At 34.0% G+C, this 18434-nt stretch overlaps 1 protein-coding gene and 1 long non-coding RNA gene across 2 annotated transcripts in view; one reads left to right on the top strand and one right to left on the bottom strand.

Annotated features, from left to right (window-relative positions):
- Positions 1–4376: 4376 nt before the first annotated feature.
- The window catches only part of LOC101741481 (sonic hedgehog protein), a 50495-nt gene continuing 36437 nt past the window's right edge, over positions 4377–18434 (bottom strand). Inside the window, exons 4-5 of the mRNA XM_004925156.4 lie at positions 7679–7821; positions 4377–7364 (exon numbers count right to left, since the gene is read on the bottom strand). Coding sequence (XP_004925213.1) covers positions 6897–7364; positions 7679–7821 — 611 coding nt within the window. The 3' untranslated portion in view covers positions 4377–6896. The remainder of the gene's footprint in view (positions 7365–7678; positions 7822–18434) is intronic.
- LOC134199356 (uncharacterized) lies at positions 9426–13974 on the top strand. Its single transcript, XR_009973813.1, has 2 exons — positions 9426–9614; positions 13792–13974. It is a non-coding gene; the product is annotated as an uncharacterized LOC134199356 (long non-coding RNA).

The raw sequence follows: 18434 nt of genomic DNA, 5'->3' as shown, positions 1-18434 counted from the left end.
GTCTTTCACTTAAATTTTTCTGTTTTCGTAAGAATACGAGCGCACGGTTGATCTAATATTCATCATCTTCGCTCATAAATGTCAGCAATACCAGTGATATAATCAACCTATGAGATGTCTACGTATTGTTACGGTTTTAGTCACGACTTATGCAATTATTGTATTCGCTCATGCGGCCTGCACTCGCATACTCCACGTCATCAAATTTCGTGTCTGCAGGATGGCAATTGGACCACTGTGGTATGTGAGGAGTGTAGATCTTCACGACGATCTCTAATTAGAATATGTCAATATCTGAAGACAGCATTAGAACGCTTCTTCAAAAAAGCGGCACGACATGATGGACCCTCTTATCGTGGACGCCCCTAACTGCATATCGGACCCAGACAACGGGACATCAAAAATCCGCAGTCATCCTAAGCTTGTCCTATTGGATTGTTCTGATCCACCCTCGGTACTTTTAGGCTCTTTTAAGCACCGGCACTGTTCACTTGTCGAGCAGTTCTACGTGCAGCCTAGCTCATAGACACAACTCAGTGAGTTGTTCGGATCTTCTCTAGTGCTTAGTGTTAGCAAGTTCCCTCCGGTTAAGCCCGGTGCACTCACATACCCGTTCGTATGTAGTTGACATAGCCGCTTATGCTAGCAACGATTACGTAAGGAAAAAGGGGTTTCGATTTTGTATTATCTGGTCCATTTATTAATAAATTAAATTATCCATTTTAGTTGCACATTAATTGAATTATCCATTTTTGTTGAATTTCATGTAATAAGATTAAGTCTGAAAATAATTCCCAAAAAATTCTGGCACGACCATTTGGAACTAATAAATCAATTTCAAGTGTTCTATCATCATTTGTCAACCTTGTGAGGGTGTTACATTAGGTCTTCACTCCAGAACCATTTTTTCCGCAAGACTTTTAGATATGTCCGCTTATCGTCAATTCAACTTCCTAGTCGATACCTACATTTCTGTGTGGATATCTCGAGAAACATCAATAAATTTCATTTGTATGAAAACAATAGGCGCGTCTAATCAAATATACTGTTAGGCTTTAAGAAATATTCTTTTACAAAGATACGTCAATAGTTGGTAATGAAAATGCATTTATGTTCATTCAATTCGTGTTAAAATGATTTTAATTTCCCCTAATTTTTTACTAACATTAAACTAAAATATATATCATGTATAATATAAAAACTAACATTCAGGTTTATGTTTCCATAAAGTGTTCCTTATTATAAAGCCTTCCCCATAGCTTTTCACGTTTCAAGGTCATAACTTCACACACACATACGTATGTACGTAACTCAAACATTGGACTGTTCATGAGGCATTTACGTGTTCATGATAATTTTGATTAAAACATGCTTTTATTTTTTTTAAATCACATTTGATGACGATCATAAATTAGAATAAATATGATTCTCGTAATAAAATGTTTGTTTAATAACAAAATTGTTATCACTATTTCTAGATATTATTTTAATAAATATTCAAAATAGAGAGTATTTGGTGTCTAAAGTGTACATATTTAAAAACGCAATCTATACATTAATCATCAGTGATTCTAACTAGGAGTCAACGGAGTCATAAGACAGAGCCTAAACAGTTTCAAACTTGAAATTTTCGCAACTAATATATGAGTCGTCTATTATCAAAGGTGGCAATCTGTGCATTTGGAAAAAAAATATGTTATTGATATGTCAATACAGATTGATTTGAATATAATCGTCTCCTTCAAAGAATACGGTTCAAAACCTGCATTAAATAAAGCTTAATAATTAACCTGTTAATTATCTAAGATGTGGTTCAGAAGAGTTATGTGACTGCCAATGGAATACAAAGTCAATAATTCGTTTTTCTGATTTACCAATAATTGTCCAAAAGTCACATTGCCGGCTTTGATAATAGTCGACTCATATATTATATTGTAAGTGTGCAATACAAAGGAGGATTTTTAGCAAATCTCACTTCAAAAAGGGTTAAAGAAAGTTTGTGAGTCTCTGGTTAGAAATAAATGTACACGCGCACGATTTTTTCAAATTTTTCAAAAATTTTGAAAGAAGTAACATTAATTTAATATCAAAGGTCCTCATATAAAGTTCAGGAAAATATATTATAATCAGTGTTTCTATGTATAATAACAGTTATATACTTTGTAAATATTACCCCGATCCACCCATCCGCGGAAAGCCGGAAGCAGGTCGTTAATAACAGCTATTTTTCATTAACGTACTAAATAATTTTGGTTTCCGTACTGGAATCCAGCCTTAAAATTGCGTTTATAAATAATCAGATTGTACCGTGAATTATAAAAGGTAAGTTTTATGAACTGTTTTGTGATATCTGTTTTATTTTAGCTATCGTAAACTATTTTGACGTCTGTGTGTGAGTGTGTACTAGTGTTTCTCACATTCGTTTTGCATTTTCATACCCTTTGACTAGTGACTGTACCAGATGTTTCTGTCCCTACAATTCAGAGACTGGAACTTTATGTGTTTTGGATAATATCCAGTACGATGTTATCATGTATATAAGGGTTGTAGCTGTTTGCCAGTTTTACATCCTGAAACAATAGATGATGCGGTTTCGTTTCTTATATCTGTCGCTTACCATCTACGGTTCCTTTTAGGTTGCCGTCTGGGTTCTGAGTAAATAGATGATGGGAAGAATGATGAGGACACCAGGTGTTTTTAAGCCATCGAAATAATTGTATCCTACCTATATATCTGTATATTATGTAGTCATCCTGCAATCTTCCTAGACTAAAGGGTAAGACTTACAATGCGCACAAGAAGAAGATTTGAAATGCTTATGTACATTTTGTATTTTTTTTTTTATTCTATTATATCAAAATTACATTCAAAGCTGAAAAAAACAAATGAAATCAAAATCCTCTACAACACTACTATGTGAAATACAATTTCTTCTTTTATTTGTTTTCTTGTAGCTTTTTTCTGGAATGGTTAGAACAAACGACGTTCACCGCGACAATTTAATTATTTTATCAGACTTATGAAAATAAACTGAACGAGTCAACAGTATAACAGTATCTATTTATACATTGTGTTCATATTGAAAATGAAGATTTATGAAGATGAATAATCCCAGATGATAATAATACGTTCACCTGTTGATCAGAAGGTTTAGATATGAAGATCGACCACTTTGCGATTCGTAGGTACTCAATTATGAACACATAGAAAAGTAGTAATAATGCTACCATCATCACGCCGTGGTATTGATAGATTACCTTACTGTCCAACTTAGGTAGGTATCTAGAGAAGAACAAAATTGAAGTATTTCGCTACATAATAAAGATCTCTCAATACTTCTTATCTAAAAAGCAGTTAAAATCAAAATTTTATGACAAATAAAATAAAATGTTTGAATCCGTTCAGAAATTACTAAGCAATAAACTAATGAAGGTGTGTGAAAATTGTCAAATAACTAACAATTAGTTATGACGTCACAACTGTCCATCTGGATGTGACGTTATGAATCAATAATTTTTTTTTTATGGCCCTTGTATGCGGACGAGCATGCGGCCCACCTGATGGTGAGTGGTTACCGTCGCCCATGGACTTCAGCAATGCCAGGGGCAGAGCCAAGTCGCTGCCTACCGCAATAAGTTAGCGTTTCAGAAAGTTGGCGACCTGTTCCTACTGGATTCCTCATTTGAAACAATAAAAGCAACTTGACAACTTGCAAATTATAACGAAAATGTTTTTCCAAAACAAAATAATTTTAGAATGTTTTTTGGCCCATCTAAAAATGCAAACAATACTAAATAGGAACCATATCTATTTAGCTATGTTTTAATGTTGTCAGTGGATTGTATCTATTATCTCTTATCCTGTCTATTATAGTACAAACCCGCATTCCTTCCGACTTGAAATGTGGTATAGCTGTCACAAAATACAATTGAGACCTCGCTGTCTCAATGTGTGTGGTGGCAGTCACGTGGTGGTAAGTATAGTTTCGGTAACCATTTCATATGAAATAAGTCGTAAAAGATTATTAATGAACTAAAAAATATGGATGGAATTATAGAATAATATAAGACAAACATATTATAGTGCAGAATAAATCGCACAGAAGAAAAGTCGATAAAGAGTTTATGTTCAATCTCAAATTGTGAATTGTTTTCATGGGGAATATGTCATCTATCCATGTTGAAAATACATGTACTTAATGGATAGGCTAATATTTATATATGTGTTGGACTCCCTACACCAGTTGCGGGGGCGTTAATGATGAGAATCTTTGTGGGGGTGAAAATAATAATGTTAACTTTAAATGCCCAGCGAAGCGGACGGGTACGGCTAGTTATTTATAAATGTAATTGAATTAAATTAAAATGAAATCTCAATTTCGTCCACAAAGCCAACATTTTATTTATATGTAATAATACATTTTGTAAACACGACAGAAATTCTAACTAATACTTCGTACATCCCAGACGACTGCTTTTTTTCTTTATAAGAATGTCTAAAAATAATTACACGAATCGACGATTAAATAAGTTTACAAAGTACCTACTCACAGAAACTGAGAGCTAATAAACGAAAAGCTAATAAATTAATATTGTTCAATAATTTTACATCGAATCATACATTTTTCACAAGGTTATTCCTCCTTTGTTATTATTTCAATGTGGTTTTAGATTCGCCTTCTAGATCACGACCTAGGGGTAATAGTCTATAGACACCGAAGCTTGAAAGCCACTGCCCACTTTAAGACTTTCGTGTGATCTGTGTATTTAACACGAAGAAATAAGCTAGGTTAATTTTCAATCTAAATTTTCGAATTAAAAGTAACAGCAGTTGTATGTTTCTCAACCTGAATTTTTGGTGTCAAATTTTAACTGCGTTTCTTCAAAATCAACTTCTTTCTTTAGAACAAAAATAAACAGTTTGAACTAGTTTTCAAACCGATGGTTCTGTTCGTATTCAGAAACTAGGTTGGAGCATTTATAAACCACATGCATTTCTTAATGACGAGACATTTGATAACTTCATTGACAAACATCTGGGTAGTTTATTTATACTGTAATCAAATGGGAGTACATACAATATTAAGAGCTAAATACTACGCTATAAAAATTAGACGTTCACAGAGGGTCAGTAAAAGTAATAAACATATTGTTTTGATGATTCAAAACAGCTTACTTAATGATAATACTGAAATTCGATTTCACAAATAGTTAAAGTAATTCTTTGTAAGTACAATGTTCTTACACTAAATAGGTAAATTAAAAGGTTTGACCTAATAAAAAAATTTACCTAAATTTACCTTCAATTACATTTTAGAGGGAAAAACTGTTTCATGTTCACTAGGAACATTCTAAATTAAAACAGCGCTAGTCAAACAATTTTGTGCGTAGTTGTGCAATAAGTTTTTATAATTTTAAGTGAATGGAAAACTGTTTATCCCTTACATTAATATGGCAAAGGCTATGGCAACACGGCATCTTTTGTCAAATACTTAATACTTAAAGCTCTCTCAGATAAATAATGTTTAAGCACCTAATTTACAGTAGTTGTTAGTGTCTATACAGCATAATATGCTACTTAAATGAAACATTAGTCACGTATTGAAACGATTGTAATAAATACAATGTAAAGTACATATATTCTACAAATTATTCCTAGTGATTGCTGTTGCTGTTGCAATCTAATTACAGTCCTTTAAATTCATTCTATAGGAACCGATACATCAGTACACGATCATAAAAACATGATCTACATGCAGGACGATGACGCTTACAACAGGTCACTTAATAATACACGTTCATTAAATACTGCTTAGGGGATCTATGAATGTTGTATATACGCTTGAAGGAACAATAACCTTAATTTTTATTATTAGCATTTCAGTTCACACTATCTTGCAACAGTTGAGGACTCTAAATTAAAAATAAGATATTCACGTTGTTTTTAAATATATACTTACACAAAATTTAAACATCAACTTTTTTAGATAGATCTATTACTTTTAAATTAAAATATTGTATTGATTTAATCACTACGCTGAGTGAAATACATTTAAACAAAACATGATCAAGTTTTTCATTTAGAAAAACAATCTGAAGATAGAGAATAAAAATTAAGGAAGATTGAGAAAAAATCAAACCACAACATAAGGAATAAATAGGCTTTAGAAAGTCAACAAAAAAAAAGAATAAGTTAGATCTAAATAATTTCGTCAGTTCATAAATAGACACCTAGCTTATAATTAAGAATAAATAAAAAACTTAAGGCACTGTTTTAGGTACCAAAATCACAATTTCATTAACAATTTGTGTATGTTGGTAAAAGATTAGAGTCATGGAATGTCTGGTTGCGACCGAACGTCGTGTGTCCCGACAAGACAATAACATTGAAACCTTTTCTAGAACAAGGTCTACTCAATTGGATCTTTTCGATTCACCGAGAAAGTGAAACTAATAATAATTATAATAATACGGTTTCTTAAAAAAAAAACATAAGCGCATACATTAAAGTATTTCTGCATTGTGCAGAATAACAATACCGACACAATTTACAAATATACGTATTGTTAATCGATTAATGCGTAATTTGCATAATAATGATCTTAAAAATTACTTAATAAATAAATTCTTACGGGAGGGTAAGCTGCGATCGTTGTCGATTTTATTATATAGCTAAACGTTCAAATGTCCACAAGTGATATTTACACTATCTATGATGTCGCATTTGTGTTTATATGTACACTGTCTATTTCAATAATATATTTACATGTGTCCTTTGCACGTCCTGCGCGCCCTTTCCTACTCCTTCTATTTTCTTGAATTAATATAAATTTTCACAGATAAATCTAAACGGACCTGCGACGTATATATGAAAATTGTATATTAATTCTTCAAAACTTATCGATATCTATACGATGCTGGTAATACGTAGTCGCCGAAAGAGTAAAGCGCGCTCGCGTACCAGTGGACGCCTTTGGTCGTTTCTGAAGAAGTGCTCCAACTGGAAAGCCATCGCAATGGTGCCATCGCAACATGCGCAAGCGAATGACTGCGTACTAGCGCGTAGCATGACGCCAGAACGTCATCCACTATGATAGTGCCGGCTTTGGTAAGCGGGGCAAAAACACCTCGTTTCGTGAGGATACGAGTTCTCGTTACTCTCGAGGGCCTCATAACATCACTTCGACCTCTTGTCAATAGTACGTCTCCCTCTTTGATGTTAGCTGCAAAGACATCGCGCCAACCGTCAGCTGCAGCGAGAAGGAGCAAATGTGAGGGCGTCGTTGTGATCGCAACACCATTCTCCGCAGTTATCTCGATGAACTGTCGAGTTGCATTAGGATCACGATCGATGAATGTTAGCACCTGAAATGTTTGTATTAATAATTGTTAAAGACAGCTGAATATTAAATTAAAGTAAAAGCTCAGAATATTTTGTTTGGAAATCAAAGTATTTAAAGTAAAAATTTACTGCTCATATTTACGTCCTTTATCACGAGTCGCAAACAAAATTAACTGTTAAAGTTTAATCGTGCGTCGTTTTATTGTCATTATATGTTTTTCGACGTTTTGTATAGGTACGTCTACGTGGTCACAGACGACCATGTCGATCGTGCAGTCGAGATTAAAAAGTAGTTTTAATCAAGCTCATTGTATATTACTGATGAATTATAACATACCTTAGAATAAATCATCATGCCATTATCATCAGCTGCTAAGACCTTGTCTCCCTTCTGCAAGGCAGCTATATCCTTCGGTCCTTTCTCAGTGTGAACTACGGAGCCGCCAGGGAAACAGCCAGCACCAGTTCCCACAGATGATTCTGGAATTTATATGATTTAAAGATTGTTAAATAATCAGAAATAAAAAATATTCAAGATACAACAATCGGACGGATACAGAGCGGGTGAAACACACCATGAAACGATGCGTGCGTGTCGAACCTACATAAGATTACCAGGTAATAAAATAAACTCGAGAACATAAAATCGTGCAAGGGACGATAGTAAATTAGTTCGGTGCAGTCATATCCCTTTAAGGTATAACGAGATTTCTCTAGACTCGTAATTAAAATCTGATAAGTTACGAAACAAAAGAGAATCGCGTAGTTATTTGATCCTGTCCCCCGACCGAAGACTACCAACAAACTACCTTTAATTTGTATTATGTTAAAATTTCTGTGAATAATACACACTATTCGATTAAAAGCAAAACTCAAAGTGAGACACAGTTTTTTTTCTTAAAAGTAACACAAAGGGTTGTCTAAGCTCATCTACAAACTTTTTAAGCGTTATATAAGCTCAATTGATCCGTTTTGCAAATCCTTTTGCCAATTGTCCGGTCTCGAAACTATGGCTAAAAAGTGGACACAGAATATTGGTTTTACAAGTTTTGTTTGGTTTTTGTCTAATTTTATTTATTTAAAATCCTTGTTCAACTTAAAATGTACCTGTACATTTAATCTTCTCCTCGGTTTGACGTGAAAAAAGTGTCCATTTACGTGCATCTAAATGTTTTTCTAAGTTTAACTTTCAATAATTGCAGTTTCATAGAAATGTACACAATTACTACTTAAAGTGGCCGTGTGAAAAAAATAATGAATAGCTTTGTCAAAGATAGGAAAATCAAGAGGACACAGTCTACCGTCCGAATTCCGTACCTTCTGTTACAGCGGGCGTACATGCGCAAATGAACAAAGCAAAAAATGTAATTGCAAAGCCTCAAAAATCGTTTGCGTGAGCTTGTTAAGTTTTAATTTGTTGTGTAACCGACCGACAAATATGTTGAGCCCAGAACGAGGCTTCCTCAAAGGTATGACGCCCGGCCAGATCGCATTACACAATAACCAGACAAATTAGATTTCGTTCAAAGTCAAGCGCTTATTGTCAAATTTTGTTTGTTGTTGCTCGAACACATCACACGACCAGCACAATGCAAGGCGGCGTACCTTTTATTTATTTTGTCGGTATCCGCTAGATTCGTAGTACATATCAGGCGACTTGTGAGCGTAAAATTTCTCACATATATGGAATAGTTTAAGCACACACACAGTCTAGTGATAGTATATGGACAATTGTATGGTATGTGTTTAAATCTAACTCAAACAAATTTACAATTTGGATGACAGCGCGCGATTACATTAACACTATAGTGTTCTCTTAACTATCTGTTTAGTTATTAATATTTTGAATATTTAAAAAATGCTATGGTTTCTTACATTAATAATACTAAAGTTCTTCAATAGCTATGTAACAAAAAAGAAAAAGAAAACTGATTGACAACCAAATATAAAAATGTACTAAGCACGCATATAGATTCAATCTTCTAAATTACGTTAAATGGTGAAAAGAAAGTATATTAAAATAAAATATTATTATTATATTTAAATAGTTTCATCTACGAAATGTAAATTCAATAGATTCGGCTTACAATGTGATAGTGACGTACGTAAGTAGCATTAGACTGAAGATGCGACGATAAGCGGCGCGGAAACAGGCGAGGGCGCGGGGCGTGCGGGAGGCAGCGCGCGCGCAGCCGAGTGGCCGCTAAGACCCCGCCCCGCGAGGACCACCGGGAGAGCTAGGCGGTGCGGAGCCCCGCCGACCATCGTCAGCGGTGCGTGACCATACATTGCCACCACGACAAACGCATACACCTCACTATTCATTATTTATCTCCTTTATACATACCACTACCATTATGTGAATCGATTTTAAAACATCAACGCAATAACGAAACAATACGGAATGTAATTTGCAGACCGCAAACAGTCTAGGGGGTTCAGAGTTCTTTGTATTGTAACCACGGTAGGCCAAAGCCGATAACCCTGTTACGGATCTTTAACAATGTAAGGTTATCGCGATGTTCTGCTCGAATCCGATCCGTGGAATTGTAGCCGATTTATATCGTATATATTGAATAGCAATTAGCCGAAGCGTAGTCATGCAAATGCCAAACAACACCGGTTATGAATCACGCGTGTTCGAACGTTTGCTGTATCTCATATACACCGTAAAATATGAAAACAAAGAACTTGAGCATGTGGCAGATTTGTTTTATCTGTTGGTACGGAGTTTATTCATAATATAGTCTATAGACTGTGTAAATTATAATTTATAATTCTATTGGCATAAACATAATCGGGAGTTTACGTTAAAAAAGGATAGGTACAAGTGCTTTAGTGATACAAAATTCATTCATTAATAAGATAACTTTAATGCTAATGTTCACTAACTATATAATATTTCGATGTTCAACTATCTATATGTTGTAACATCTTATACATAATGTATCATTTATCTCTGCTCAATAAACCTATCTATGAATTTCAATCCTAGGCAAATTAAATTTATTTATCTTGACTATTTTTGTTTCTTCATGAATTTTAAGAATGTTTTTTTAAGATGTTTTCTTTTGACTTCTGACTTTATTTATTCATTAGCATGTAAAAATGATTTCATATACTGTAGTGCATGCTTATTTTGATTCTCATTTTACTGTATGAAATGAATTCGTAAATTTAAAACAACGCCGAAAATGTTCAATAAAATTCACATTATGTTACTCTGTAAGCTAGAAAGTAAAATGAAATTGAATATATCCACTATGCATTTATTTATCGTAAAGAAAATATTATGGAGGGGAAAGAAATTTACGACGTTCTATTGAATTAGAAGATTCACATTATCGTAAACATGTTTTATTGTAAATTTAGTACAGCATAATGTATACGTAAGGGTGTACGTACAAGTCTTGTCATTAATTACTTTGATTCATTTAACGTTAACCTATGAGATATATAAAATATCAATACAGAAAATATATGTATGAAGTTTCACAAAGCAATAATTTCACATTAAATTTGAAATAGTAATACCATATTCTTAATTATTTACGAGACACGCGGAATCTGATTTTATTCAATTTTAATGCGCCTTCACTAAATGTTAGTTTTATTTTGTGTTTTGTTATACCGTTTTCATAGTGAATAATATTGTAACGAACTCCGAACTCATATATCAATATTAAAAAACCTAACCAGATTCCGTTACCACATTTCTCGAACCTTTTATTAACTGTTAGAAATATCTACTAATGTATTTTAGATCTTATTAAAATGCGACGCTCCGAATTGGTTACGCGGCAAAATTTTGTGATGTTCTCTTAAAAATTTATGACCGCTTTGATCGGAAGTCATCGCCCTCATACGTGCGGACCGAGATTAGGTTATGAAATGTCACGGGTGTGGGAACGTTGAGGGCCTCAGCCGCAGCCTTCCGGGATGTGGCGTCTCGGGTATCGCAGTGCCTCCGAGCCTTTCGCACTACACATGCCACGGGCGCGCTCGAGCGCACAGCATCGCTCACTCGCGCTTCTATCCTTTTACAAAACTACCTTTGCCCTACGAAGGAAATACATTATAACTGAGGCCTATAAAATCAAAGGTAACTAAACGCCTTAATTTCGTAAAATGGATTAACAATGGCGCTATCTTGTTTAGTTAGTTGGACACGCTTTAGTGTTTTCATGTTACAACAAATGCAGCTAAATCTCTAACAAATTCAGTTTAAAAAATTATTTTTACTCTATACTATGTACTAATAAACGAAGTATTATCATTTAAAATTCAGATTATTAGTAATATTCTCATTCTTTCTAAATCTGCTTTAAAATAAAGAATATTGTAGCTATCCGAACAAAGTTATTCCAGCTTCTCAAGCCGGGAGCTGTTGCTAGCACTGGCCCTAGCAAGAGCAGTACTTCGATGGATCGGGAGGATCCGTAATGACGTGTTTAGGGCCGATTTTTGTAGTTTACCTGAATATTTGACAGACTTGGATTTAGCTGCCTTTGATTTTATAAGCCTCAACTTTCTTTATCTATACTAATATTATAAAGAGGAAAGATTTGTTTGTTTATTTATATTGAATAGGCTCCGAAGCTACTGAACCGATTTGAAAAAAATCTTTCACTGTTAGGAACCTACACTATTCCAGAGTGACAGCGAAAACTATAGATGATAGAATAAAATAATGTACTACGACTTTGTAGAACACATTATTTATTATGAAAAGTGTCGCGGCAACATAATTCTAACTATTGTAGTTATGCCGCAATAAGTGTTCTTTTATATAAAAAAATAAAACAACGTCAAATATCGTTGAAATAGACAGGTATTTAGGTAAATATAAAAATAAGCAGAATCTTCTTCTTCTTTTTCTCCAACTTATCCCACTAGGTAGGGTCGGCGCGGGTAATTTTTCTGTTCCATTCTCTTCTAACAGCCGTCGTCTCAACACTCCTCTCTCTCTCTCATATCGTCATTCACACACTCCATCCATGTCTTCTTCGGTCGACGTCTTTCCCTCTACTTTGCACTATCATTTCCATACATCTCCTAGTCACATGCATCTTCTCTCTACGCATCACATATCCATACCACGCTAACCGTCCACTCTTTAATTTGTTGATTTTATTAAAAACAAGCAGAATACTATTTTAAATATTTAAGAAATGTAGTCTATGTTTTTTTTTTAACTAAAACAATTTTACAAGCAAACGGTACAGTAAGACTAGGGCCGTGTGTCGTGACCCGCGCTGGTCACCCGCGGTCACGCCCCATTAACCACGAGGCTCTTCCACACTCAGACTTGACTGCTCGGCGCCCATCACACCGCGTTCCAAGAATTACTTTTAAAATCGTATAAAACACTTGAACACACATTTAATGGAACGTTTTATGTAATTTAATGTAAATGTTATCAAACATGTATCTGGGTGGCTTAAATAATTTACTGTCGAACTTTAAAGCCCTGAGTTACGCGGTATTTTTTATTATACATATTATTATATTTTAAGGAAAATATTCGTTTCTTCATTTAGCATAGAAACAATAAAATGCAATAGTTACTAATTAAAAACAGAGAATAAAAATTAACTAAAACAATTACTATTTAATAAATGTTAAAAATCTTTTAAAGATACACAACTCTGGGCATTGAAGTCTTAACAATAAATGCGCGCATATTTAAAAATTATTAAATCCAAGGCGTTGTTAGACTCATAAATAATATAAAGTAGACAACTTAGTCGCTCTCTGAAATATTAATAAATTCCCTCCATAAATCCTCAAGAAGTATCGATGTGTCTACACAATGCAACTCAAGTTATGTAGTGAAACTAATTGTGGTCGCATGTTGCCTCTACGGCATAATAAAATTTTATTATTACTGTAAAAGTACTATCTATAGGTATTAAACTGAAAATTTCCTTGTCGATAAGAACTGGTTTATATATAATTCAAGTCGAAAAAAAGCTAGAAGCGGCATGTTTGATTTAAAAAAATTATACCATCAATTTTTTTTTCATAGTTACACTACAGACGTTGACAATCGAATAACTAATTTAAAGGCAACCGTGATTTAAATTGATAAAATGATTATTTTTATAAAAATATAATTGTCAGATTTAAAAATTGTTTATTCCAGTACATAATAATTATGTATGCCGCAGTGGTGTCATATTACGCAAGCGGTCGCCACCTACTCAGTCAACTTTCACTATTAGAGCATCATCGTTTTGTTCTAATATTTACGGCTCTGACGTTTTGTGACGATTCCCGACCTTTAAAAAAAACTATCTGCATATTATCCATTATTGATACAAAACAATCGTAGAATTATTTTTTAGCCTAATACACCCACGTCTTCATCGTTCAATCAAAGTAATATTTATCGAGTGATTTATCTATACGTAAATACTACTTACTATAAAAACGTTTATCATTTTCCAGTTTGAATCAGCACTTAGAACGAACAGTAAATTTGTAAAAAGCAAATGGATGTATTTGTGATGAGATAAAATTGTTGAACGAGTTAAACGTGTTAATGCAAGAAAAACACTGTTTACAACGTGTCGAACATTAACAACATATGGAAATCAAGATCTGAAAACCTGACATCGATCAACTTGAAAACATGAAAATAAAGATGGGATGTCGAAGAAAAACATATTTATTGCATGCATTATTATTAAATTGTACTCAAGTAGGTTTGTATCGGAATTCCAGGCGCGTTTAATTTTACATATATTAACTTGAATGCACTTGACATGGAAGTCCGTTTTTAACTGGAAAGTTATAGGTGTGAAAAAACGTAGGTTGAAATATTACTACTGGTGGCAGAGCATATTGTAAGTCCGAAGGTATGTACCACTATTCTGCCGCAAAGCAATCATACATTTCGGTTTGAAAACTGGGACAACCGCTGATTAATACAACTAAGAGTACGACCCCCTGTTTCAAGTTTGATGAAGACTCATCAAACTTGAAACAGGGGGTCGTACTGCCTATTCACGTTGTGATATCTGTGACCTGCCATAACCACTTAGCATCAGCTGAGCCGAGAGCTCGTTCACTCATTAACCTAAGCAATAAAAACTACATACTAATGCCTTTTTATTAGTCGAACTTAATTTTAAGTTTTAAATTCATGTTATATATATTTTTTTCTTTTTCGATAATAAAGACGTCAATAGGTACTAAATAAATTAAAAACTATATCAAACAAAAGACAAAAATATACTGTTTTGATTATAGCCTATTGATTATATATAATCCTGCTTCGTTAATTATAGCTAGACAAAATTATCTTTGAAGTCCAACTATAAATTTTTAAGCTAAAATTACATACGTAATTTTATGAATATATCAGTCAAGTATTTTTGCATGATGTTTAAACGAATAAATAAATATAAAAAAAATGCTGCTTTGATTTATTTTTAAAACCTTCATGAGATCTTCGATGGAAATTTATGTATTATATTTTCATGAGACTAAATTATATCGGTACATTCGTATGAGAAGGATCGTGGTTGGCGCGTCCTTGACCGCGGGCAGCCGAGGGCTGTGTCCGCAACACTCATCTACAACAAGCGCATTAATTATTTATAAGGTCCAAATTAAAGGTTCCGATCGTACAAAACCCAGGAATAAATGAATAAACATCGGAACAAATTGACCGCGACGATTCAAAAGCCAGGCGACGTATCACCGCGCGCCACTGAAACAATGGCTGCCCTACGTCGTTTGGGACCATCTTAAGCGTTTTTTTTAACGATTCTACAATTTTAACAATAAATTTTATGGTTAGACGACATTCTTAAATCCCTTATTAGTTATTTTTTGTATCTCCTATGACGCTATACTACATAATGTATATACATAATATCCGCAGTAAATGCTTTTTTTTTTTTATTAAATTCCAAATTTATCTATTCACGTGAAATATGATTTTAAATTATATTTTACCAAGTCTGCTTGATTTATATTTTATTCATTTAGTAACAAATTGTTAAGTTTTTTTTTATTGCCCTTGTAGGCAGACGAGCGCATACGGCCCACCTGATGGTGAGTGGTTACCGTCGCCCATGGACTTCAGCAATGCCAGGAACAGAGCCAAGCCGCTGCCTATCGTTAAGTACCAAAGAAACTCGTGAAATCTATAATGAAAAATGAAATTCATAAGCCTTATCTCTTATTATTCGTAAGAGACAAAGGAAGATAGGCACCAGCCTTCAGAACCGATGATCCATTAAAAACCTAAAATCATGTTTGCATAAACATTATTATACTATTAAGTCCATGTCAATTTCTCGGATAATTGGATCCTAAAGCAATTATACAGTAATTTGCGAAACTAATTAGGACAATGCGAATCCCTGGAATGCCATCATAATACCTACGAACATACTTACATTTCGATATACGTTTCTCTCATCGTTATGCCGCATACGCATACATATAGAGATATAAGTAGCCATTGAATCACCGCTGTAATTATAGAAGTGGGGGATTGGCTGCGATGCGGCCGTATTCGATCGAGACAGATACAGTTTTGACGATACGTGGGAAAGGGAGGGACGCTAACAAGAGGCTCGTTCGTCCGTTTGATCGACACCGCCGGGGAGCGGGCGCGGGAAGCTGTCTGAGATGCATTCTTCTTGTAAAGTTCAACCATATATTTGGCCCGTCCCGAAGCCTCCAGGCCACGGTTTACAGTTATGTACCCGAACACTGATAGTAAAGTGGATTTTCCCGTTTGACAAATCCAACTCGAGTATCTAGAAGCTCTCAACAAAAACAACTCACCTACAAGACAATTATATTATATTAAGCCAGAAATATTAGACTTTGTCAATTTATTACAATTTCAAAACCCACGAAGAGGTTGATGTGCCTAAATATGGGATAATTACGACTGCGCCATACAAAAGACTTAAACGCGGTGGAGTGAGTACTAAAAATGTAATGCTCTCGTAAGTTTTAAGATGTAGATAAATTAGGTACATGAAAAATCTTCAGGTTATAATAGTTGTTGTGAAACAGTCGTTCATTTAAGGAGGAATTTATCTGAATAATTTTAATGTATGTATTTAAATGTTGCGGTCTAATGCATTATACTGCCTGCGAGCAATAAACGCGGGAAATTTAATTAATTTCAAGTGTAGCCGCGAGTGAAATGTAGGGGAAAGTGGGGGATATACGAACACCTAAGGGAAAACTTAGATAAAACAATGGAATTTAATCACAGATTTTTTAATTTTTTTTTATTATAAAGTTTACTTATCTGTCTAACTTATTCACTAATCATCATTTATATTTTTTTAATAAACTGCAACAATATGAAAGAAAAACAAAACCCTTAGAGTTCGGCTTTGCCCGACATCAGTCGGGTAAATACGAACACCAAGTGGGGTGATTACGAACCAACATTATTAACGACATAGATCACATTTAAAACCCAACGATGTTGACTGTCCGTCAGTACAACTCTCGTGAGCCCATTTTTTGCACACATAGCACACAATCTAGTCTTCAACGGGAGGATCGATATATTTATCTCTACAAAAAATACAAAAGTAGTCTTTATTTTCTTTTTCGCCTTTTTCTTTTTTTTACGTATTTTGACTAGAGTCACTAAAGTCTTTTTTTATATTGTTCAAATTCTTTAATAATATTTCATACTTCTTGTTTGAAGGTGTTCTTTCATTACATTTCAGTCTTTTTATTTGGGTTCCTTTTTTGCCATCTTTCCGTTTTCTTCTTGATTTCTTACGTTTCCTGATCGTCTGTAAATAAAGGTTTTCATCCAACCATGGCTGTATTAACACTTCTTTCATTAGATGGTCAAAATTAGTGGTTTTTGGAACATTATATGTTTCTGCTGCTTTACGCAGGGAGAGTTTTTGGTTTTAACATCGTCTATAGCCTTTTTGAGATCTTCTAAACTATATTTCAGTTTGGTCTTTCTTTTGTAAGTACAAGGCATCTGTAATAATATTTAAAAAAAAGTTGAACGGGGTACTAACAAACGGGAGTGTCACGGCGAATGTTCGAGATTGCCCGACATGGAGTGTTCGTCTTTACCCCGCGGAATCGAAAATAATTAAAGGTCAAAAAACAATTTTGGTTAAATTTTTTTTGCCTCCTACATCATTATCATTTAGCTGAGTAATATGTGATTATTCCACTATGTAAAAGCTGAATTATTATTGTAGATAGAAATAAAGTTACATCAACTTGAATTTACCAAAAAATTACATCTAACACATACAAAATATTGAAAAATGCATACCTTTTTAAGTACGTGTGTCCGCGTCTCTCGTGTTATTGACTGGCATCAGTGGTGGCGTGATCTCCGAAACGGCGGCAAATAAAATTAGGATATATCTTTCTAACATATTAGAACCATTGAATTCGGCATTACCCAGCGTTCGCGTTTCCCCCACTTTCCCCTAAATTAGTTTTATCAACGCTTTTCCATCATGCTGTAACCATGATGCTGCAATAAACTGTTACGTAATCAAATATCCACTATCCAAATTGTCACGTCACGTATCTAACATCGTATAAGTTATTGATCCAAATATATTAAAACGAATTTTTTTTTTCATCGTTATCATCGTATTTGGGTTTAACTGAACGTAAAAATTTTACATTTCATATTGTAACCGATCTTGACAAGGGCGTCAAAAATTTTGTAATTACTCATCACAGTGATGTAAATTATGTCACGTCACGTATCTAACATTGCACAAGTTATTGATCCAAATATACTAAAAAGAAAAAAATCATCGCTATCATCGTATTTGGGTTTAACTGAAAGTAAAAATTCTACATTTCATATTGTAACCGATCTTGACAAGGGCGTCAAAAATTTTGTAATTACTCATCACAGTGGTGTAAATTATGTCACGTCACGTATCTAACATTGCACAAGTTATTGATCCTAATATATTAAACCGAAAAAAAATATTTCATCGTTATCATCGTATTTGGGTTTAGCTGAACGTAAAAATTCTACATTTCATATTGTAACCGATCTTGACAAGGGCGTCAAAAATTTTGTAATTACTCATCACAGTGGTGTAAATTAT

The sequence above is a fragment of the Bombyx mori genome, chromosome 9 (genome assembly GCF_030269925.1).
Source record: "Bombyx mori chromosome 9, ASM3026992v2".
NCBI lineage: Eukaryota > Metazoa > Arthropoda > Insecta > Lepidoptera > Bombycidae > Bombyx > Bombyx mori.
Note: the sequence above shows the minus strand (reverse complement) of the source record. Positions and strands in the feature narration are given on the sequence as shown.